General features: G+C 34.1%; 6 protein-coding genes across 7 annotated transcripts; all 6 read right to left on the bottom strand.

Moving 5' to 3' along the window:
- Window positions 1–123: 123 nt before the first annotated feature.
- Window positions 124–6,970, bottom strand: LOC100647207 (anillin). 2 transcript variants are annotated; one of them, XM_048406308.1, is made up of 20 exons: window positions 6,817–6,970; window positions 6,666–6,720; window positions 6,173–6,299; window positions 5,861–6,046; window positions 5,377–5,555; window positions 5,114–5,308; window positions 4,341–4,878; window positions 3,966–4,246; window positions 3,780–3,882; window positions 3,465–3,694; window positions 3,279–3,386; window positions 2,987–3,189; window positions 2,785–2,917; window positions 2,433–2,685; window positions 2,187–2,348; window positions 1,846–2,102; window positions 1,597–1,767; window positions 1,298–1,520; window positions 1,071–1,215; window positions 124–1,005 (listed from the first exon to the last, which is right to left on the bottom strand). In XM_048406308.1, the coding sequence occupies exons 2-20, from the start codon at window positions 6,687–6,689 to the stop codon at window positions 894–896; spliced, it is 3,630 nt and encodes a 1,209-aa protein (XP_048262265.1). In that variant the 5' UTR covers window positions 6,690–6,720; window positions 6,817–6,970; the 3' UTR covers window positions 124–893. The 2 variants fall into 2 exon arrangements, with proteins under 2 accessions (XP_048262265.1, XP_012175313.1); XM_012319923.3 differs by having other exon boundaries at window positions 3,465–3,700; window positions 6,817–6,969.
- A 644-nt stretch (window positions 6,971–7,614) lies between these two features.
- Window positions 7,615–10,039, bottom strand: LOC105666989 (serine/threonine-protein phosphatase 2A regulatory subunit B'' subunit gamma). The gene is made up of 7 exons (XM_012319922.3): window positions 9,756–10,039; window positions 9,534–9,664; window positions 9,065–9,451; window positions 8,644–8,969; window positions 8,357–8,570; window positions 8,154–8,281; window positions 7,615–8,067 (listed from the first exon to the last, which is right to left on the bottom strand). Exons 1-7 carry the CDS (start codon window positions 9,799–9,801, stop codon window positions 7,956–7,958), a joined length of 1,344 nt encoding a protein of 447 aa, XP_012175312.1. The 5' UTR covers window positions 9,802–10,039; the 3' UTR covers window positions 7,615–7,955.
- Window positions 10,040–10,266: 227 nt separating this feature from the next.
- Window positions 10,267–11,306, bottom strand: LOC110120237. Its single transcript, XM_048406570.1, has 5 exons — window positions 11,303–11,306; window positions 11,114–11,226; window positions 10,750–11,047; window positions 10,558–10,664; window positions 10,267–10,413 (listed from the first exon to the last, which is right to left on the bottom strand). The coding sequence occupies exons 1-5, from the start codon at window positions 11,304–11,306 to the stop codon at window positions 10,267–10,269; spliced, it is 669 nt and encodes a 222-aa protein (XP_048262527.1).
- Window positions 11,307–11,311: 5 nt separating this feature from the next.
- On the bottom strand, window positions 11,312–12,647 carry LOC125385215 (leucine-rich repeat-containing protein 9-like). The gene is made up of 2 exons (XM_048406375.1): window positions 12,548–12,647; window positions 11,312–12,454 (listed from the first exon to the last, which is right to left on the bottom strand). The coding sequence occupies exons 1-2, from the start codon at window positions 12,608–12,610 to the stop codon at window positions 11,312–11,314; spliced, it is 1,206 nt and encodes a 401-aa protein (XP_048262332.1). The 5' UTR covers window positions 12,611–12,647.
- A 111-nt stretch (window positions 12,648–12,758) lies between these two features.
- LOC125384613 lies at window positions 12,759–13,412 on the bottom strand. Its single transcript, XM_048406376.1, has 3 exons — window positions 13,292–13,412; window positions 13,012–13,213; window positions 12,759–12,926 (listed from the first exon to the last, which is right to left on the bottom strand). The coding sequence occupies exons 1-3, from the start codon at window positions 13,402–13,404 to the stop codon at window positions 12,759–12,761; spliced, it is 483 nt and encodes a 160-aa protein (XP_048262333.1). The 5' UTR covers window positions 13,405–13,412.
- A 92-nt stretch (window positions 13,413–13,504) lies between these two features.
- On the bottom strand, window positions 13,505–15,480 carry LOC100647920 (protein phosphatase 1 regulatory subunit 7). The gene is made up of 6 exons (XM_048406569.1): window positions 15,349–15,480; window positions 14,878–15,002; window positions 14,624–14,820; window positions 14,422–14,562; window positions 14,189–14,323; window positions 13,505–13,642 (listed from the first exon to the last, which is right to left on the bottom strand). Exons 2-6 carry the CDS (start codon window positions 14,900–14,902, stop codon window positions 13,505–13,507), a joined length of 636 nt encoding a protein of 211 aa, XP_048262526.1. The 5' UTR covers window positions 14,903–15,002; window positions 15,349–15,480.
- Between the last annotated feature and the right edge of the window lie 7,248 nt (window positions 15,481–22,728).

Here is a 22,728-nt window from a genome sequence, read left to right as displayed (position 1 = left end):
TTCATTTACGACAATTTTCTTTTTGACACATACATAAACAAGCGATTAATTCTATGGATCGATAAAGAAGGATATATGAAAAAAATTGTTCGATAATTTTTTATTTTAAATGATTAACGATGATAAAATGTAAACAAAATATTTATATAGGAAAATAAAAAATATAAAAATTTGTCAGATACAAAATTTTTAAGCGATACTATGCTATACGTACAAAATGGTATGTACTTTGTGTTTACATATATGCGTATTTGACTATATATTTGTTAGTAGCTATATTAGTACGCTATTATTTTTCTATTTACAATATAAGAATTACGTTACACATCTAGTACTAAGATACATAATTAGAATTTTCAATAGGTTCAGATGCAACCTATGATTAAATATTGTAATCAGGTTCAATTTCATGATCATATTAATTCATTAGAACATATTATAAGAAATAGGAAGCCATTTTAAATCATACATAATTTATAATATTTTAAGATTTTAATAAATAATTTTCAATTTTCATATTTTGTTTTGCAACTGCTTTTTGTACAAAATTAATTTAAATTATTTTACTACGAGGAAAAACACTGCTTATCTTGATTATTTATCTTGATGAAAAATATTTTACTACATTACTTATCAATAGCTATTTGATTGAAATTGTACTGTTCTTATACTTTAAACTTGCTAATATTAATAACTATTCGTATTATTAGTTTTTAGCTAAAACCTTTTTGTCATGATTTATCAAATTTATAATATGTAGCTTCCAAATACATATAGATAAACTATCTTCAATCAAAATTTAATTGCGTCATTTAGTATACAAAAGTATATATTGCGTACAAACGTGTATACGCACTACACGGATAAATAAGTGCACTTTACTTACTTACAAATTATTGCGATAATGTCAATGGCCCACCCCAAGCATGTATCAGATTTAGTATTTTATTAAGTTTTGAGCACCATTCTAATCTATCTTCTTTTGTATCGGCTGATAAGAGATGCCTAAGAACAAGTAAAGATTAATTAATTTTATTATTAATCAAATAAAATAGCCGTAAAACACTTACCTAATTGTCGTTGTTGGACCATTTCTAACCATAACTAAACTATCAACATCTTCAGGTTCTGTAGCTCTAGTTGTTTCAAGCAAACAGGTATTAGGACGAGCACAAATATCTCGAGAAACTAATCCTACATTTGTTGTACTAACACCTATATAAAACAATGGAATATATATATATATATATTTAAATCATATAATATATCACAATGAATTAAAACAATGAAGAATTACTTTGTAAATCTAAGCTCCCAATGGGAGCCTTTTTCCGCTCATCATCAGGATATTTCCAATATGATAAAGTAGGACCTTTGAGCAAACACCATCTACGATGCCAAGCACCGAATCCAGATACATCTTCAAACATTGTAAGAAATCCTCTATGTTCAACTTCTACCGAAAGTTCACATGAAACATACATCTGCAATCGGCCTTCTAATGGAGATTGTGGCAGTACCTATAAAGCGTCAATTAAAAAATTGAGATTTGCAGCAAATAATTCCAAATAATGAATAATTATTAATTGTACTTACCTTATTCAATGTGAATTGTTGTCGATGTATTTCTTTCAAACTAAAAATGACGTAACCAGATAGTTGAAAAGCTGGAGATCTAACGGCAGATGGCCCAGCTGGACTTTGCAAGCTGGGCATTACTAATCGACTTTCTTGTTTCAAAAATTTCTTTGGGGTTTTATTTACCAACTGCAAGGTATTCAAATTCTTAATCAAATATAAATATTCTTGATAAACTTTTATACATACACAAAAGCATGTACTTACCTTTTTATTACAATTACTGCTACTATTACCACTTCCATTACCACTATTAATATGATACTTGATTTCATGTGGTAAAATCTCTGGTTGTGTCTGTAATGAGTATATTTCAATAGTAATTTTAAAGTCATTATATAAATCATTTAGTTTCAATGTTGATGGAAATCGGAGACACGAATCACCAGGTTCTGCTACAACTACAGGCGTAACAACTACTTCTTCTAAATACCGCATCAAACAAACAAAGTGATAACACGTACCTAGAATTAAAAATTAAAGAAAATAGATCTCTCTGGTGGAATTTAAATATGGCTTTTAATTTTATCTTTGAACATTCTACTTACTTGTACCCATATTACGAAAATAATCTCGTTTGAGAGGTAAAGTAATAGCAGAAACTGTTACAGAACCACTTTCTTGTATTTCGGGTGCAGGAGTAACAGGTTTTAAAGTACCTTCTACCTTCAACCGTTGAACTTCATTTAGAGCAGCTTGTCTTCTATGAGCTGTAATAGTAAATATATATTTTATGTTACTTAGTTAATATATAATTAATGAAAATATTTGTACAAAAATGGGTAGAACTGTACTGGCAACAAGCAACAATCTCTCTCCTTCAACCTGTTCCATGGAACCATTGAACTCCACAGTAGAAGTACATAAATTCAGTGCCTGACTAGCTTGACTAATAATTGTCTGCTGTTTGCATACTTCATCTAGTAATCGTTTCACTTTTTCTTCCACTAAAATTGCTTCGGTTTTAGGATCAAATTGTGTTTCATTGGGAATAGTATTAGTTAATTCTTGTGTTCTCGATATTATCCGTACTGGTGTCTTTGGCGTCTAATATTATTTTAATAATTAATATTACATTTCAAGTTTGAAGATTTGAAAACTTTAATTCCAAATTTAAGAATTACTGTTTATATCCATTTAGCTTACTTGAGATTGTTGTCGTCTATAAAAACTGACACTGCGTAGTAACGGCTCACAATTGTCACCATCTACAATGTAAGGCTCTGTCTTTTCAGGAGATGCTGGAGAAGCTCTTATTGCAGGTGAACGATATGGTGATCTTAAAAAATAATTTCAGTTGTTAGAAACGTCAAAACACCAATATTTAGTTATTGTTTTTCTATCTTACCCTTCTTTATATTTGAAACCTGTTGAAGTCATTAACAGATTTTCACCTCCCTTATTTACTTTAGGAGGAGTTGGTCCCTCCTCTGTATAAGAGTTGCCATCATACCCTTCCTGTAGTGGAAGACATTCATCTAAATACTCATCCATTTCATTCAACACTGAAATATCAGAAGTTGTACTATCTGGATTTGGGTCAATTGATCTCTGTAATTGTGTCATTAAAATATTACAATAATAAATATATACAACTTTACCATGTATTACAAGTATTAATTTGAAATATTTATATATACCTTTTTATTTAAAAAAGATTGCTCACTTACAACACGTAAAATACTTCTACCAAGACTACTATTCATATCTCCACTTTCTTCTTCACTTTCAATCTCACTTTCATTATCCTATATTAAATGTATAACAATTATACAAATCACATAAAATTTCCTATTACTATATTCATATTTTAAATAGTATCCTACCTCCACGTAGTATTCAGCCTCTGTACACGTTTCTGTACCACTTTTCTCATCCAAAGTAGCAGTCTCTGCTTCTGTACTGTTAACAGTATATTCTGTATCCGTTACTGATTCTGCAGCACTTTCAATTTCGGAAAGATTAGGATAAAGATGTCCAGGTTTAGGTGGAGCAACTCGAATACGTTTAATATCAGACATTATTTTTGCTTGTTCTGTTGCTTTTGATGGAGTTCCTATAACTTTGAAATAGGAGAAATTAAAATGAACTACAAATAAAAGATATCAAAAATATATAACATTTATATAAATAATTTATACCTTGTCTTTTACTCGGTGAATTTTTATTTTGACTTAAAATTGACTTCTCATTAGAAAGATTTGATTGTGGAGGAGGTGGTGGAGGAGGTGGTATACCATAATCCTGCAAAAATAGTGCCAAACATATTCATTGCTGTTCACTAGAAATACATTTAGAAACAATGTAAAAATTAAATATCTACTTACAGGTGCAGGTGTTGGTTTTACTGGACAGACTGGAGAATTTTTAGGTGAATTTGGTTTTCCCTCACTACTTTCACTTGTTCTTATGTATGAACCAGTAACTGCTTGTGCCTGCTTTTGGTTTCTGTTAAAACGAGAACGTAGCATATCTAATTCACGCTGTCGTTCCAGATAAGTGTTATGTAAAATATTATTTTCTAGCTCCTGTGTATTTAAGCCTTGTTCAAATCTTTCTCGCTGAACATTAACAGTATTATTGGGAATATCAGCTTTAGGTTTCTTTGCTGTAACAAAGTCATCACATATATGATAAAATTAATTCATTATTGCTGAATTACGATGATCTATATTTTTGTATAATTACTCTTTAATACCTACCTCCATTATTATTTGGATGCACTGTCGATGAATTACTTTTATCTTTTTCTTGTAACTTTTTTGGTGGTATAGACATAGCAAGAGGTGCCTTGGGTAATAATGGAGCTTCTCCTTTATTTTTCTCAAAAATTGCCATCCTCTCAGAAAGTGTCATTTGGGTAGGATCTCTCATCTTAGTTTCTGTGGTTTTAGGTTCAAATAACGAAGCTTTGCTCAATACTGAACCTGGACTAGATTGAGCAGGACTCTTAGGAGAGCTACTATAACCAAATCTAGGCGTTACTCGATTACCATTTGTATTTGGTGTTGCATTTCTTGATGTTTTTTCTGGAGTATTAGAATTTTTGTTATCAGTATGTTTTGATGAAATTTCTTTTTTATAATATTTTTCTTCACAATTTGTTGTAACAGCTTCTTGATTTTGTTGAAGTCGTTTAGATGACGAACTCGAAGGACCCGCATCTTTTCCCTGAGAACAAGACTTATAGTCATATACAAGGCGAGTATCGCTTTGTGTACGACTAAAGCCTTGAGCCTCCTGTAAATAGTATTTTAATCTAACAGATTCAACTGCTTGCAATAAATTTCCACCTTTATTCCCAATACGATTGTTATATATAAGAGAAAGTAAGAAAGGTACAAGCTATAAATAGCACTTTTTTAGAGTGTACACATTGATTCACAGAAAACTTTCAAAAAGCTTTAGGCATATACAAGAAGCGAACTATCTATTAGATAATAAAATTTCCTTATTATTAACAGAAATTACTTACTAATGTGTCCAATATAGTTTTATCCCACTTCAATTGTTTTGTACAGTAAGATTCTTCTTTCTTATAATTACTATCTTTACTATTTCTATTTGCCTTGCTATACCCACTTGTGCTTGGTTGTGGTTCTGGTATAGATCTTACTTGCTCATTTAGTTTTGCTTGTATTCTTTCTACTTTATTATTTACTGGCTTGACCTATAAATGATTCACATTGAACTATTAGTTGTCTAAAATATATAAATTAATATGGATAATTTATTTACCAAAGTTGGATGTGAAAGATCATCTTCCCAGTTATTAATTGTTGAAGCAAGAGCTGCTAATCTATCAAGTCTAGCTCCTCGTTTGGATGGTTTCTGTTCAATAACTTCTTCTTCTTCCTCTGCATTAAATTTTTCTTCTGTTCTATGAATGGGAGAACTCAGTTCTCCACTATTGTCATCTGTCAAAAAAGAGAGAATATATTTTGTGACATGATATTTTATAAATTGTACAAAAATACAATAATAAGTCAATAAACTAATATTAACATATAACTATTTATAATAACAGTATATTGATGGAACAAAATTAATTAAATATAAAATAAAATTAGAACAACTCTTTAACAAAACAATTGTGTTTATCATTCATGCATAAACCATATGGAGTGAGATAAGTATACATATGTAGGTGAATATCAAAATAAAGTAGTGTTAGAAACCAGTTTAAACCGAGTTGTGTGTGGGTGTATACAGTGTGACTTACCAGAATATAGTTTGCCAAGTCTTTGTAACTTCGACTTTACATTGCTAAGTCCAATGTTTCTATTCTCTTTATTTATATGCTGATTACTTTCAGTTTTAGATATAGATTTTCGTGAAGACTTTGATGGAGATGTGCTCTCTGTTGATATTTTGGCAGGAGACTTGGTTGGAGTCTTACTTTTAGTAACTTAAAATTTTTAATATTAAAAAATGTTATAAAAGAACTATTCATCAGCATTTTATTTTATTGTAAATATAAATAAATATTACCTATTATTATATATAAAAAGAATAATATATCAGATATTGGTACCTGCAGCCTGAACTAAAATAGCATTTGTATCTTTCAAAGGACTCCGTCTTTTCTTCACATCATGTCCTGCGTTTGATAGTTGAGTATCTAATTTTTCTCTCCTTGACCTAGCCCGCTCCAACATACGCTGTATAATGAAATCAATTTACCTTTATTACAAAATATTGACGAAGATAAATCAGTATTATTCATTTACTTCTTAATATTAATATTATAACTTTTATTAGAATCATAAGAAGTATTCAAAAGTATAAAAAAGGAAACAAAAATTAACAAATAACAATATAAACAAAAATTGACAAATATATGTACTTGTACATATATAAATAAAATATTAGAAGAAGATTATTATATTAATATACAAATAATATTGATAAAAATTTTAATTGACGAAAATAGTATTTGAATTATCAAACAGAGGTATTTTTTTTAAATTCCATAAACACCTCCTACTGCTGCAATTACGCATTACAATCAAATGAAAGTGCCATACCTGAGTGAAAGGGTCTATGTCCATTATATTAATTGCTGTACTTAATCGTAATGCTCTGTAATTAAAATTATATTTATAAATAAATATAATATATATGTAATGCCGACAAATTATCAAAAGAAAGAGAATACACCCTTTATTCCGTACGTACGGGAATCACTTCCAATCACGATCATACAAACAGGTTTGGACACTCCTATATTGAAAGCATAGACAAGAGCACGATGAGGACGCCCGCCGAATGAAACCAAAAAAGATCAATATGATGACAATGTCAGGAGCATTTTCTAGTAGTTCCCTAGTTACATCCTACATATGTTATACATATTTGTGTCACACATGCGCAGGATGACTCCCAATGTTGTCTCCATATTGATTTTTGGCTTTAATTCGCGGACACTTTCCCCTAGGGAGTATCCAAATCGTTTATATGACCGTACTTCAACCGTTGAATTTAAACATAACCGCCATAGTAAAGAAGCGCATGCGAATGCTTAAAACTGACAGATCTTACCTTCTATCGTTTTTTAATGATATTAATTGTATGACAAACAATGAAAATTTATCTTAAATGTTTATCGTTTCAATAACAATATTTTCACGCAACGGAACTAACACAATATATGGAAAAACTTTTGCACAGTTCAAATGTGGCAAGAAGCGTCATAGGACTGACCTGACCAACCGAAGATCTGCTCAGGATTGGAGCACTGTTTTACTATGGCTGTGGATTGGAGCAACTGCAAACCTATAAACGTATTACTTGCGCCTAAAGAAGAGTAACGTACGTTAGCATAGGGCAATTTGAAATGAAACGTTTCCATTGGTCGATGGAATAAAAGAACGTTTGTCGTCACAAACATCTTTTTAAATTTAAAAAATAATCTTGTATATAAAATTCATCTTTGTTGAATATTAGAAATTAATACTAAATGAATAAAGCAAATAGCACTTTGTAACAAAATATTCTTATTAAAATTGTTACAGATAATACTCCATTTAATGTATTTAAATACTTGTATATAAAATTCATCTTTGTTGAATATTAGAAATTAATACTAAATGAATAAAGCAAATAGCACCTTGTAACAAAATATTTTTATTCAAATTGTTACGGATAATATTTCATTTAATGTATTTAAATACTTTTATATATATTTTTAAAATTTGTATTGTAATATAGAGTTAGGAAAATAACTATTTTCTTCTTCTCTGAAATATTATTCATGATTGTAGATATATTTAATCTGTGAAGATAGGAATGTGTTCTATTTTATGAAGCTTTATCTTTTAAACATGAGATGATTCATCTCCGGTATCAGCTGCCATGGCTTCACGGTTTTCATATGCCCAAAAACCATGGAATTCTATCAAAATACTGACCATTGTATCGCCCTGTCCACTAAAAAGTATGAATTATAGAATAGATTATAAATATTTTGTTTTGCCTTAAAGCGATGATCATAAACTGGCTGAGCAGTTACTTACCAGGACAATAAATCCTGTAATGTAATTTTACATGGATCTGCTGGTTTTACCATATCGAATATTTCATCTTTAACATCCTCAAAACTTACTGGTTCTTGACCATGCATTGTCATTTGTTCTTGTATAGCCTAGAAAACATATTTAATTGTTAAAAATGTGTATTAGAAAACACAAAATTCTATATAAAGTATAAATATACAAACGCGGAAAAAATAATTAAGGCAGAAAGTATCCAAATAACCACGATTATTAATATCAAGAATTCTAAACAGATAATGTAAGCTTTGAGGCTCGTGCCGATTTTCTAACGCTAAAACAAAGTCTAGGTATGTTTTATAATCCATTTCTCCTTCATATGTTAAGCATTCTTGAAATACTCTTTCCAAAAATACTCCAGTTAATGTTCCTGTACCATACCTGTGGAAAAGAATTTTGTGAAGTTATCATGATTATAAAACATAACTTCTTATTATCATTTCATTTAAATTACCCTGCAAGTTCTTCTTTGTTGAGCATCCCATTATGATCTCTATCAAGATTTAAATATTGTCCATAAACTTTAAGAGCTGATGGAGCTGAAAACCAATTTGCTTCTTGCAAGTCTTTAGGTAAATCTTCATCTCTTAATTCTAAGAGATCATCAAGAAAACTACATGCTAGAATATCCTGTATTCTGACTCTACCAGTTCTGAGAGGATCGAGAAAAAATAAAAATTTCCTCACTGCTGTACAAACATAAAACGAATGAAATGATTTTTCAAGTCCTTCAAGCTGAGGTAATGTTGGAATTAATTCTAAAATATAGTTCTCTAAATCCTATAAAAAACAAATAATATAAATTGGGTTTAAATGGTAATTACAATTGCAGTTTATATTGATTTAATTGAAATAAGTACACTAATGAGACTTACTGATTCTCTAAGATACCCTTGGCCAGTAACATCATACAAAGAAAGACCAATTCTTGTTTGATGTAACCAAACCTTCCTCATAACATAGTTAAACAATGCCATTATACTAATTCTACCATGAGGATCACCTTGTTGTAATTTCGCAAATACAACTGCAGTAAAATATGGACTACATTTTGTCCCAGCTAATTTACCAACTTTCTTAAAGTCTTCATAATTAATTAATTGCTCTTCTCCTGATAAAGGTGGACTATGATGTTTATCTAATAACACCCACAATGCTTTAAGCTCGTTGTTATCTAACAATTGTCTGGAACGTCTTTGTAAAAATAATGCTCGCGTTTCTTCCCGTAATTTTTGTGGCAAAATTTCGTCTTCTTTAGGTAGCTAAAACACACAATAAAACGTATAAAAGAAATATTTTTGTATTTTATACTTTTTATTCTTATAAATTATTCATATAAATTACCTTAAAATAGAATTTGGGAATCACTTTATAAGTTAAATCTTTGTCTTTAGCTTTGGCGCCCTTCCATTGTTCGTATATCTTTTGAAAGTATTCATCTTCCTTTTGTTCATTTTCTTCCGATTTTATTTCTACTACAAAAATATTTCGCATATTTTATGTATAACAGTAGCAATGAATATGTTGCAAGAAATGTATTAAACATCAGTTTCTATTGATACTTACATTTATTCACTGTTGCATATTTTCGAAGTACTGTCTCTAGCTCCATTTGTTTTTGTTTTGAATGATTCGTAACTAAGGTTAGATTCTATAGTCATGATACAAACACTTGCTATCTTGCAACTTACATTCCAGCTGATCTTTTTCACAAATTATGTATACCACAATGTATATTTACGGTTCCAATATAAACATAAACGTAAAAAGTATATTACAATGCAAACAAATTTATGTTCGTTTGTAAAACTTTATTCATGAGTTAGTTATTAGTAAGTATAAATACTATTGGTTGTAAGAATATGTAATTATTTTATTATACATATGTATATTATAATAATTAAATTTATTTAGAAAATATTATTATACATATGTATATAAATGTTATATTTGCGTACTTTAGGGTTATCAAAAATTATTCTGAATTAATGAAGTCATCTTTATTGTATGAAATACTGATATTTTTAATGAATGAAAGATATAAATGGCAAACTTTCTAAACTTCAATGTTCTTAAATTAAATTTCCTCAATTTTTGCATCTTGAATTGCGAAGTCTTGAGCAATCATTTTATTTTTATTTATTTCATTATATAAAGGATTCCCTTCAAATGTTATTTCTTCTAAATTTTTCAATAATAATAAATATTGCATTTCAGCTTCATCCTAAAATATATTTCTCATTATTAAGTTCGACATTTATAACGATTTATTTATACTTACTGTTAAACAATTATGAGCAACATAAAGTTTTTTTAATTTCTTTAATGATTTTGTAAATTTCAAGGATTTTATTTTATTATTCTCAACAGATAAAAACTCTAGATTATCATTTTCGATAAAATCTTCTACATTTAATAATTCAATTGCATTATAATCCAAAGTTAGAGATTCCAAAGTAGAACAATAAGTTATTTCTGAGTATTTAATATAAATTTACAATAAGTAATGTTATTAAAATACAAAGTATATATTAATTAGTTTAATGATATAAAATATTACCATTGGTACCTTGAAGGTAATTATTATTTAAAAATAGATGTTTTATCACGGGTAATTGTTCTTTACTAATATTTATTACTGTCTTAATGCAATTATGATCTAAAAATAAAGTGTATAGTTTTGGAAATATACAATTATTTTTGTCACAATCATTTCCATTAAAGGCTTCCAGGCAATTGTAACTTAAACATAATGTATGCAAATACTTAAAGGAATGGAGACCACATAAATAAGTTATTTGATTTTTACTTAGATCCAAACTTTCTAACTGTGGTAGAATTTCTGCAGAAAGATCCACCTAATAAAAATTCAATATGTTGTAGATATAGATATAATTTTTTTTATACTCCTATAAATAACATACTTTTGACAAAGAACAGTCAATTAGACTCAGTTGTGTTATATTTGTTAGGTAATCTGTTTCATATATTCTATTTAATACATGTTTATCAAATTTATTGCCAAATATACATCTTGCTTCAGAAATATCAGAGTTTCTTATATATTCTCCAGAAATATACTATTAGCAAAATTATAGAAAGCATAAGTATACGCATGATATTTAAGTATTTATGTATCCAAAAAAACTAAAAGTTTTACTTACTTCAATGTTACTCAAGTGAAATATAATAAATTTTTTATATAATGTATCTGTACTTATTGGATTATTACAAAAATCTATAACATGTAATGTTTGCCAAGTTTTAACATTGTCTATTTGTGCTATGTTTCTTATTTCATTATTTCCACAGTAAAATTCTTGTAATGTATGGAATGATCCCATTGATTCCAAATTTGTTATTAGATTATTAGTCAAATCTAGGTATTTTAACATTGGAAAATTGTCTTGAGTGAAATCATCCAAAATTGAAATAAAGTTACTTCCAAGATTCAATTTAATCAGATACTTTAAAGGTTTTGCAAAAGAAAATATGGGCAACAAACAACAAGTAGTACAAAGCTCTTGTACATTTTTTAATCTTTTCAAGATGTTTGATGCTGCAATAAGATTTTGTGATATATGAATGTATCTTGCTTTTTCTATATCTTTCTTCTCCAGTAATTTTATCTCTTCCATATTTTTCAATGTATTATATTTCAAATAAACTAATTTTTTATGCCATTTATTATTTAGTTTACACATATTAAAAGCACATGGAAAATAATTTTGGGATAAATTAAGATTTCTACAATTACAATTATTAACAAATTGTAATTTTGATAAATATATATGTAATAAGTATTCTACTAATTGAGGATCAGTAATATCATTGAAATGATTTTCATGTATCTTCAGCTTACACATGTTAGGTATATAAGTTATAAAAATACTAATACATTGAAGACAATACATTAATAAGTTCCATGATATATCCAGTTCTTTTAGTGAAAGTAAGGCTTCCTCAACATGTAATAATTTTATGTTATTAAAGCTTATATTTAATATTTCCACATTTTTTATAAATTTTGAATTTGGAAATTCATCCAATTGATTATAAGAAATATCAAATTCTCTTAAGTTAGGCAAGTCTAAATCTATGTCAACTGAATTTATATTTTGTCTAGAAACAGATATCTTTACAAGATTATATATTTCTACTTTTCCATAATTACTAATACATCGTCTAATATTGGAATTGGATAAACATATAAACATTGTATCATTTATGGTGCATGCAATTCTGCAATTTTTATATTCTTCTTCCTGTGAAACAGTTTGTAAATTTTTCCTTCTAAATGTTCTATATATGCCATATAAATTAAATTAAGGTTAAATTAAAATAATAAAAATGATTACCTTTGTTGATTCATGTAATATATATTCATACTCTATTACAAACATAGGATTTTTTATGTTCATCCTGGTCAACTTAAATAATTGACAAATCTCATTTGAATTATTCTCATGATCTGTATGTTTTGTATGTAAGCAGTCATGAACATTATCTATTCTATATAAAAATATTATGCTTTTTATATGAAATACATTAAAAGTGGCATTGTTGTTATTACTTTTCAATAGAGTTGAAAATTGGCGTTTGTATAAGTACACAAACACGTTGTTTTTCGCAAATATTACAAAAGTTTAGAATATTCGTATTTTTCTTTGTTGAAAAAACTTTATTTAACCAGTCACTGTCTGCTGCTGCCAAGCAATTAGTTACTATTATTTCTTCCTATTAATTAAGATATTTATTACTTCCCAATTTATTGTTTAGTGGAATAAGATCTTATTTCTTAAGACAGAAAATATATAAATACTTTAATCAGTAAATCAGTTTGAAAATAGTTAAAGGGCCATTTTTGAATATCTGTTACCCCAGGCGAAGCTAAAATTTTTAAAATCATACTGCTGCATTCATCCAATTGCAAATTTTTATTTTTGCAAATATTTAATAGATCAATTTCTTTATTGCTTACTTTGGTTACTTTATGTAATCTTAAATCTATTACACCTATGTCCCTGTAATAAAAGAGTTATTATAAAAGCTTTATTGTATAAGTATTTCTACTAGTACAGTTGGGAGCATACTTTACATACTCTTTCACAACTGAACACAATGATGCTTGCAGGAATTGTTTACATAACTGAATAACTGTATTTTCTGAATCAATATTGTATTCAACAAAATTTATATTTCCACAATAATTCATATTAATTAGCAATTGCTGTTGCAAAATCTAGCATATAAATAACATTACCACTTAATTACCACAAGAAATTTACTTTAAATAATTAAAAAAAGACAGAATTTTAAAATAGGTATTGTACTTTAGATTGCAAGATTAGTTTTTCTTCCATTTCTTTGAGTTGCTTTTTATTTAATTTCATTTGTAGCATTATATTTTGTGCTTCATTGTAAGTTTCAATCTTAAAATAAGTTTGATTATTCTACATAACAAATAGAAAATAATTAATAATAATATTATTATTATTCTATATATAAAAATTAATTATACTAGAGTATTAAATACCTTTTCAATTTCAATTGCATATAGTTGGTTTTTAAAATAAAGTATTTCCTTTTTGTATTCCTTATATTTATCTTTCAATAAACGCAAATGTATGTTTAATTGTTTATGAAATAATACATTATAATATGTCATTTGCTTTCTAGAAATGAAACGTAATTTTTTCAATCCCGTTCAAAAATATTTTATCATGCTGATATAAAATAATGTAAATACTTGAAAAAATAATTAATCCAACATCTTTCTTTTTCACATATTTTGTAATGATCTAATTTTTTAATATGTGGAAGATAATGAATAGCATATATACGATAGTTGCAAAAGGTTACCAAAGGGCAATCTCCATATAATGAATCCGCAAATACTAATGAATTTAATTTTCTCAATTGTGATAGATATCTTATGTCCTTGTAATTGAAAAAGGATATTATCATACAAATATAGTTTATTCAAATATTTTACATACCCTTATAAAGCATAAAGGATTTCCTGCTAAATTTAAATTACATAGTTCAGACTTTCTCCAAGACATTTTATTTATTCTTTCCAATTTATTGTTAGCTAAATTAAGTTCTTGTAACCATGTTAATGTATCCAAATTCTACATGAATGCAACGTGTATTGTAAAATAATTTTTTAACAAATACATAATTTAAGAAATAAAAGTCTTTATTTGAAAAACAATAAAGGAAGTTATACCTCAAGTTTGTGTATATTGTTTCCTGATAAGTACAAAATGTTTAAATGAGAACAAGCTTCTAAATTTGGTATGCAACGTATTTCGTTGGAATATAAATAAAGCTTCTTTAATAAACAATTTTCTTTGAACCGTGGTACGTCCTAATTAAAACAAACTTTAATTTCTAATACTTTATTAAATACATTCGATTTACGTTATTACCTTGATACCACATTCGACGATCCATAATTCCTGCAATTCCATCAATTGTGAAACAGCATTGAAAGAGCCAATGTCTCGTTGACCAATTATTATTAATGTCCGAATATTTTGCTTTGTAAACAATAATTTTTCAAAGGATATAATTTTAGAATAAAATAAACATAATTCACGTTTATTATTACCTCTCTTCCTCTTGTCTATAAATAGATTTATTTATTAAAAATAATTCAGTGCTTTCAAAGCGTTTTTATTACCTTTGTTATCCATAAAATTATCCATTATCACATTTACGATTAATATTTATTTCTAATAGCAATTGTTTCGGATTTCATCTTTTCCAATTTAAATATACTCAATTTTCTTTAAACAAATGGTCAAGCTAATAGCAATTAAAATTAATTAGTAATCAATACTTGAATAATACATTATTATGGAATTTTTTTTCATATTTTAATACACTTTCTATTGCGATTTAACTCTAAATGTATCAAAAATGTTTTGTACTATATTAATTGTAAGATTTGTAACTATTCATAAGTATGCATCAATTTGTAAATAGTTATATGAAAAGCTTGTTAATATTCAATAAAAATTGCCAGGGTATTTAAATATTATAATAATTTATTATGGATCCTTATAATATTATCAATAAGATGTAAAATAAAATTATTTTTATATAATAGTTGTAACTACTAAATGGAAATATCTATAAAGGTTAATGTTACGTCGCCTAAAACATCTGCATTCCAGCCCTCGGCCGGACAGCCAACGGCCTGCGTAACGTCATTCCGACCCTCAATAAACCTAAGGACCCAATGTAGCCTTTCACTTTCACTGTATTGTATTAACATGCGTCTTCAGTCAATCCCTTTGTCCTGAAGAATTTTATTACGCTACGAGGCTTAACACAGACTGTATTTCCTAACCGTCGCTCGCGGCCCTACAGTGTCGCAGGCAGATCGTCTTATCTGACCGCCGGATCATATACAATGTATCGACGAGCGCATAGTTGTCGCCAAGCAGCGAGCTCTCGAAACGTCGAATTTTGTCCGTTACGTTTTCCACACAAGAACGGATATACGTGATCATAGACGCGAACGGTGGCCTGACCCGAGCATAGTGGGGGTCGTCTTCAAAATGAGACTAAGGAATCATCGAAAGACGAGCAGTTCCTTGTGACGAGTCGAACGTTACACATCGAGAGGTCAGACGAGCCTATATAAATATCGTAAAGCATTGAGTAAAAAATCTAACGCCTAACTTCTAACTCTAAATATAACGCCAACGGAACGTAAACCAAGTCGGTCCGCGACATTGTGGAACATTCACTTATTCTACTAAGTATCCTACAGTGCTACGTCCACTAATAGACTAAATTCAATTGTAAGAGCCTTGCTCTATATTGTACACATCTATATTATTTTCGTGCGATAAGTTGTTAATTATTTATATCTATTTAATCGTGTATACTAAGTGTTGGAAACATATACTTTAACTCTGTGAACCACAGTGTATACTAACTGAATCACCCCTATTATCCTAACCGAAATCAGGGGATCGAACTATTCGTGGTGTCGATTATTGCAATCGTAACGAGAATTTACGACTCCCGTTGACGCGTATTCTTGCGACCGCGTCTCCCCGCGATAGCTCGAAAATACTTGGTCCTTCGAGCCGGATGACGTGCCATTAAAAGAGTGTACTGACCAGTGATTATACAGTGTCACGTGAAATCCACATTCCAACACCTTAGTCAACTGACCAAAGGAACGACCACCGGAGAGGGACACCTCCTTCGTTCAGATTCTACACGAGCCCACGTCGCACTGTAGCAAGTAGCAACTGATTTTCAGATCAACGCCCATTTGATTAAGGTAAGATCGTTCCTACTATTAAAATCAAATATGGCTCAAGCTGACTCGATCAACACATTGCGGCGGAGACGAAGCGCCCTAGCCAGCCGATTTGCAATCACGAAGCGTCAACTTGATGAATATGAAGAGTCTGGGCAAGTAAACAAAAACTACTTAGTAGCTTGCCGTCAATCGTTCGACGAGGGTTGGAAGAAGTTAAGCGTGGTTCAAGACGAGTTAGAAGTGTTGGATGAGGGGGAAGTTGCTCGTGCCGCCTCTTTATTGCAAGATAAGCTGGAGATTGACATACGGCTCCTAGATCTCTTTGATAAACTACCCGCAACAACCCCCTCGCCAACGAAAACACGCGATTCATGCGTGAAACCAGAGCCGACACCAATCACCTTACCAGAGGTCCGCGCGCCTCTGTTCGACGGTACCCTCGAGAACTGGACCTATTTCTATGACACGTTCTCATCCACTGTGGATCGCAATGAAAATTTAACAAAGGTCCAGAAATTCCAATATCTACGCTCATCCATTACTGGACGGGCCGCGCGTAGCATCCAATCATTGGAACTCACAGAGGCCAATTACCCCATCGCGCTCACCACATTGAAGGAGAAATTTAATTGCCCCCTCAGGATCTGTATGCGTCATTGGGAATTGATGCGCAATTATCCCGAAATCAAAAGGGAAACTCCAGAAGCCATTAAGGATTTGCTGCAAACCATCAGCGTAAATCTCAAAGCGCTCGAAAAATTAGGACAGCCTGTAACATCAGATGTAGTACTTATCGAGTTGCTCGCGACGAAACTACCTTCGTCCAGTATGCGTAAATGGCAACGTACGTTGCTAAATCAGGAAGTACCTTCTTATCATCGGCTGATGGAATTCCTAAAAACACGGGCCAACAGGAATCAGCTCCTCTCTAAAGCAAAGGAAACAAAAGGGTCAACCCCCAAACATCATCGTCACCGACAAAACCTACCGCACGGACGAACCTATACCACAACCAGCAGGACGCTGGTGTGTCCGACCTGCGACGGACCCCACAAACTCAGATATTGTAAGGTTTTCAAAGCCAAATCAGCCATAGAACGCTTTCAACTCGTAAAAATGGCATCGCTGTGTACAAACTGTCTAGGCAGCGGACATTCGATAACACAGTGCACCGCGCGTTCGTGTCATATCTGCGGGCAACGACATCATACGTACCTACACCGAGAACAAACACAGGAAAATTCTCGGTCGTCGAGCGGTCGATCGTCAAAAAGTCGGTCGTCGGGCAGTCGTTTATCGAGCGGTCGGTCGTCGGGCAGTCGTTCATCAAGCAGTCGGTAGTCGGGAAGTCGTTCATCGCACAAACGATCCTCTTATGGATAATCGCCATCTAGATCATCGAAGTCGCGTTCGGTCCATAATTCGAGACGAACCTCCAAATCTTCACAGAAACATACACCCTCGGCTCCAAGAGATATGAAAGTTCATGCTTCATATGAGTCACGCGCATCACGGACCAAAGATACCGTCCCAAATTTCTCGTCCAAATCCCAACCAGAGCAAAACTGACTAAACAAACGGACCGCAAAAGGAGGGACCGAAGTGACACATATATCTCCAGACGTTACACTGCATCATGATCTGCTGGTCACAGCACAGATCGATGTGCTAGACAAAAGGGCATCACCAATCCGAGCCAGAGCTTTGCTAGACACTGGTTCTAGTATGAATTTTATGACTGAGAAATTCGAAACCTCCCTCGGTGTGAAACGAAGGAGATGTTCGGTCCCAATCGGAGCCCTCGACGACTTGACCACAATCGCAAGGAGCCAGCTAACGGCAACCATTGTTTCTATGGATGGCAAATATGAACGCACAGCAACGTTTTTAGTAATCCCAACAATATCGTCGGTAGTCCCAGACCACCCAATCGATCGGTCCGCCCTCCAGATACCCAAAAATCTAAGATTAGCCGACCCAACATTCCACTACTAAGCCCGATCGAAATATTATTAAGTTCGGGACCAACTTTAGCATCATTATCTGTCGGGCAGATTAAAATACCACAATCCATCGATACTGAGTTATGTTTGCAAAAAACTCGATTCGGTTGAGTTATCGGGGGGAGCCCACCCGCTCAATCGGGTACACATTCGTTTCACACTACCACAGCCGATCTACAAACGGATCTCGCACGATTTTGGGAAATCGATGAGGGACCATCCACCATACATTTATCGGAATCGGAATTGCAGTGTGAAGAGCATTTCCGTAACCATGTCCAACGCAACAAGGAAGGGTGATATATCGTCGCCCTGCCCTTCAACGAGAAGCTTCCCACGCTTGGGACGTCAAAGTCCGTTGCAATGAATAGACTCGCCTCTCTTTCTCGCCGGTTCCAACGCGATAAGCAATTCGAAGCCGCGTATAGCACGGTGATCCAAGAGTATTTAGACTTGGGTCACATGACGAAGATTACGCACAACCGTCCCTCAAACAATTGTTATTATTTGCCGCATCACGGCGTGATAAAGGAATCGAGCAACACCACTAAACTCCGGGTAGTGTTCGATGGATCAGCAATCAGCACCACCGGAGTTTCCCTCAACGATACTCTGCATACAGGACCCAAACTCCAAGAAGATCTGGTTGAAATTCTATTGAGATTCCGATCACATCAATATGTCCTAATGGGTGACATTGAGAAGATGTATCGACAAATACTCGTACGCCCAGAAGATCGTAAATATCAACTGATTCTATGGCATAATTCCAACGGGGAAGTCGAAACTTATCAGCTCAACGCCGTGACATTCGGACTATCAGCTGCCACATACTTAGCACTCCGATGCCTGAAACAATTAGCAGAAGAGGAAGGACATCGATTCCCGTGAGCGTCATCGGTTGTACAGCGTGATTTCTATGTCGACGACGCCCTCACCGGGGCCGATACAAAGGAAGAATTAATATCGGTACGACACGAACTCACGGACCTTCTCAGATCGGCCGGCTTAAACATCCGTGAATGGGCATCTAACTGTAGCGGCACTCGACAACAAATACCGCTACACGACACTAACTAAAACGGACACGGTAGCGAAGTGGTTAGCGCTCTAGGTTTCGAACGTTCGGGACCCGGGTTCGATTCCCGGCGCCCGTGATCCTATTTTTCTACCACGCATCAAAATAAAAGAATAATTAGCAGCGTTCCAGCAGCGACATCTACAGCCGGCAACTACTACTATCACCGACGACGACCTAACGCCATACACGCCTCATAACGATAAGGACATACTGCGTGGATTATCCGAGAGAGATACAAATCGAAGTCTACAATTGGGTGAGTCACAAACATTGAAAACTCTAGGTATCTATTGGGATTCCCAGGACGACGCAATCCTCTACTCAGTTGAACCCACAGCGACCATCACCCGTGTCACAAAGCGATCAATGAGTTCGGTGATAGCCCGAATTTATGATCCACTAGGATTGCTCGCGCTAGTGATAGTCAAAGCAAAAATATTACTTCAACGCGTCTGGGCATTAAAACTAGATTGGGATGAATCCCTGCCATCCGAGTTGCATACAGAATGGGACCGATACTATATCCAACTACCTTTGCTTAATGATATTCGGTTCCCTCGCAAAACGGTAGTCAAAGCAGCTAATCAGATAGAATTACACGGTTTTTGCCACGCCAGTGAAAAGGCATACGGGGCATGTATATATCTGCGCAGTATCAGCTTGGATGGACATATCGAAACCCAGTTACTCACCGCGCGATCAAAAGTCGCGCCGCTAAAGTCTCTGACAATCCCAAGACTCGAATTAAGCGGAGCATTGCTCCTCACCTCGCTAATGTCCGTGGTAAAGAATTCACTCACTATAGACGTTTCTCGAATCGTGTATTGGACAGATTCTACTATAGTGCTCCAGTGGATCAAGTCCTCGTCACATACGTTAAAAATCTTCGTAGCGAACCGCGTGGCCGAGATCCAAACGAAAATCAAAAATCGCCGATTGGCGGCATGTGCCTACTGACGACAATCCAGCGGATTTAATCTCCCGAGGACAGACTCCCAAGGAATTCCTGCGTCCGACCATCTAGAAACACGGACCCGAATGGCTCAAGCAACAACAGGAGAACTGGCCGATCTGGATCCCTACACCGTTGGGGGAAATCCCGGAACAAAAAAAGACGATCTGTCTAACGACGAATAACAACGATAACCCCCTCCTTCACCGATACTCGTCCTGGACAAGACTAATCAGAGTCGTCGCTTGGTGTCTGCGATGGAGACACAAACAAAACCCATCTGCCCATCTAACAACAGACGAATTAACTAGGGCCCACAACAAGGTAATCAAGATCATACAATCCAGTTATTTCGCGACGGAAATTCGGACACTACAGAAAGATCGAAGCAGGGACGTTGGAGGAAAACTACAGCCATTAAATCCCTTCCTCGACGAAGACGGGATATTACGAGTCGGAGGACGATTAACCAACTCAACTATACCCTTCAGTCAAAAACACCCAATTATTTTACCGAAAGCACCTGTTACAGAGCTCATTATATACCAGGAACACCGGAATAACCATCACAAGCTACCCTGTACGCGGTGAGACTGCGCTATTGGCCGATCGACGGTCATAGCCAAGTGTGGCGCACCATCAAAAGGTGCGTCCGCTGCTGCAGAACCAACCCGCCACCAGTAGAATACTTGATGGGTGATTTGCCAGAGGCGCGTATTACCGGATCGCGTCCGTTCACGAACGTCGGAATCGACTACTGTGGCCCATTCTACATCAAGGAAAGGAGGGATCGCAACCGACGTAGAATCAAAATATACGCTGCCATATTCGTCTGTTTAGCAACAAAGGCTGTCCACATAGAGCTAGTCAGCGATCTAACCACCGACGCTTTCCTAGCCGCTCTACGCCGATTCATCTCGCGGCGAGGACACTGTGCAACCATCCTTGCCGACAATGGCACCAATTTCGTCGGGGCCAACCGGGAGCTGCAAGAACTCCGGACCCTATTGCAGTCTGACGACCACAAGGAGAGGGTACAGAATTTTTTCGCCGATCGACAGATACAATGGCGTTTCAATCCTCCAAACTCACCACACTTTGGCGGTTTATGGGAAGCCGCGGTGAAATCTTTCAAACGCCATCTCATCCGCGTCGTCGGCACGGAGCTCTTGACCTTTGAGCACCTTCATACTCTTGTGGTTGAAATTGAAGCCATTCTTAATTCACGCCCACTGACTCCCATATCATCCCCCTCCGAAAGATCCCCCTGTCCTCACTCCCGGTCATTTTCTAATCGGTGACACACTAACAAGTTTACGGGAGCGTGATTTCAGGACAGTTCCATCAGGCCGGTTATCAAGTTGGCAGCGCATTCACCAGATCAAACAGTATTTCTGGAGCAGATGGTATCGAGAGTACCTCAACGAGCTGACCCGCCGCAACAAATGGGATAAGGGCAAACACGACATCCGAGAAGGCACCGTAGTAATCCTCAGGGAGGATAACGTACCATCCATGCAATGGCCTTTGGGCCGCGTGATCAAGGTCCATCCAGGAGTCGACGGAAATCATACGGACCGCTACTGTGCAGACGGCAACAACTACCCTGGATCGTGGCGTCAAAAGACTGGTCCCCTTACCCATTCACCCAGATCCAGACGAGTCCGAACACCCACATGGAGCGAAGGAGATTCGCCAACGACGCACCTGACTCCACAGCCAGAATTTTGATCGGTGCCCTCTCAACGGGGGAGGATGTTACGTCGCCTAAAACCAAGTATTTTCGGGCTATCGCGGGGAGACGCAGTCGCGAGAATACGCGTCAACGGGAGTTGTAAATTCCCGTTACGATTGCAATAATCGACACCACGAATAGTTCGATCCCCTGATCGCGAACCGACTTGGTTTACGTTCCGTTGGCGTTATATTTAGAGTTAGAAGTTAGGCGTTAGATTTTTGATTCAATTCTTTACGATATCTCTCGATGTAATCGGTTTGAATTTGTTCGTCTGACCTCTCGATGTGTAACGTTCGACTCGTCAGAAGGAACTGCTCGTCTTTCGATGATTCCTTTGTCTCATTTTGAAGACGACCCCCACTATGCTCGGGTCACGCCACCGTTCGCGTCTATGATCACGTATGTCCGTTCTTGTGTGGAAAACGTAACGGACAAAATTCGACGTTTCGAGAGCTCGCTGCTTGGCGACAACTAT

The sequence above is a fragment of the Bombus terrestris genome, chromosome 6 (assembly GCF_910591885.1).
Source record: "Bombus terrestris chromosome 6, iyBomTerr1.2, whole genome shotgun sequence".
NCBI lineage: Eukaryota > Metazoa > Arthropoda > Insecta > Hymenoptera > Apidae > Bombus > Bombus terrestris.
Note: the sequence above shows the minus strand (reverse complement) of the source record. Positions and strands in the feature narration are given on the sequence as shown.

Coding starts and splice junctions, on each gene's coding strand:
- LOC100647207 (XM_012319923.3), bottom strand. CDS start 6,689: ATGGACATAGACCCTTTCACTCAG. Junction 6,300..6,665: donor ACATAGACCCTTTCACTCAG/GTATGGCACTTT, acceptor TTCATTATACAG/CGTATGTTGGAGCGGGCTAG. Junction 2,918..2,986: donor GGTTTCAAATATAAAGAAGG/GTAAGATAGAAA, acceptor TTATTTTTTAAG/ATCACCATATCGTTCACCTG.
- LOC105666989 (XM_012319922.3), bottom strand. CDS start 9,801: ATGGAGCTAGAGACAGTACTTCGAAAATATGCAACAGTGAATAAAT. Junction 9,665..9,755: donor ATATGCAACAGTGAATAAAT/GTAAGTATCAAT, acceptor ATATTTTTGTAG/TAGAAATAAAATCGGAAGAA. Junction 8,282..8,356: donor GCCTTAATTATTTTTTCCGC/GTTTGTATATTT, acceptor TATGTTTTCTAG/GCTATACAAGAACAAATGAC.
- LOC110120237 (XM_048406570.1), bottom strand. Junction 11,048..11,113: donor TTGACTGTTCTTTGTCAAAA/GTATGTTATTTA, acceptor AATTTTTATTAG/GTGGATCTTTCTGCAGAAAT. Junction 10,665..10,749: donor TTACCTTCAAGGTACCAATG/GTAATATTTTAT, acceptor TTAAATACTCAG/AAATAACTTATTGTTCTACT.
- LOC125385215 (XM_048406375.1), bottom strand. CDS start 12,610: ATGAACATAAAAAATCCTATGTTTGTAATAGAGTATGAATATATATTA. Junction 12,455..12,547: donor TATTACATGAATCAACAAAG/GTAATCATTTTT, acceptor ACTGTTTCACAG/GAAGAAGAATATAAAAATTG.
- LOC125384613 (XM_048406376.1), bottom strand. CDS start 13,404: ATGAATTATTGTGGAAATATAAATTTTGTTGAATACAATATTGATTCA. Junction 13,214..13,291: donor TTGTGTTCAGTTGTGAAAGA/GTATGTAAAGTA, acceptor CTTTTATTACAG/GGACATAGGTGTAATAGATT. Junction 12,927..13,011: donor AAACTGATTTACTGATTAAA/GTATTTATATAT, acceptor CTTAATTAATAG/GAAGAAATAATAGTAACTAA.
- LOC100647920 (XM_048406569.1), bottom strand. CDS start 14,902: ATGGATAATTTTATGGATAACAAAG. Junction 14,563..14,623: donor TCGTCGAATGTGGTATCAAG/GTAATAACGTAA, acceptor TGTTTTAATTAG/GACGTACCACGGTTCAAAGA. Junction 14,324..14,421: donor ACAATATACACAAACTTGAG/GTATAACTTCCT, acceptor GCATTCATGTAG/AATTTGGATACATTAACATG.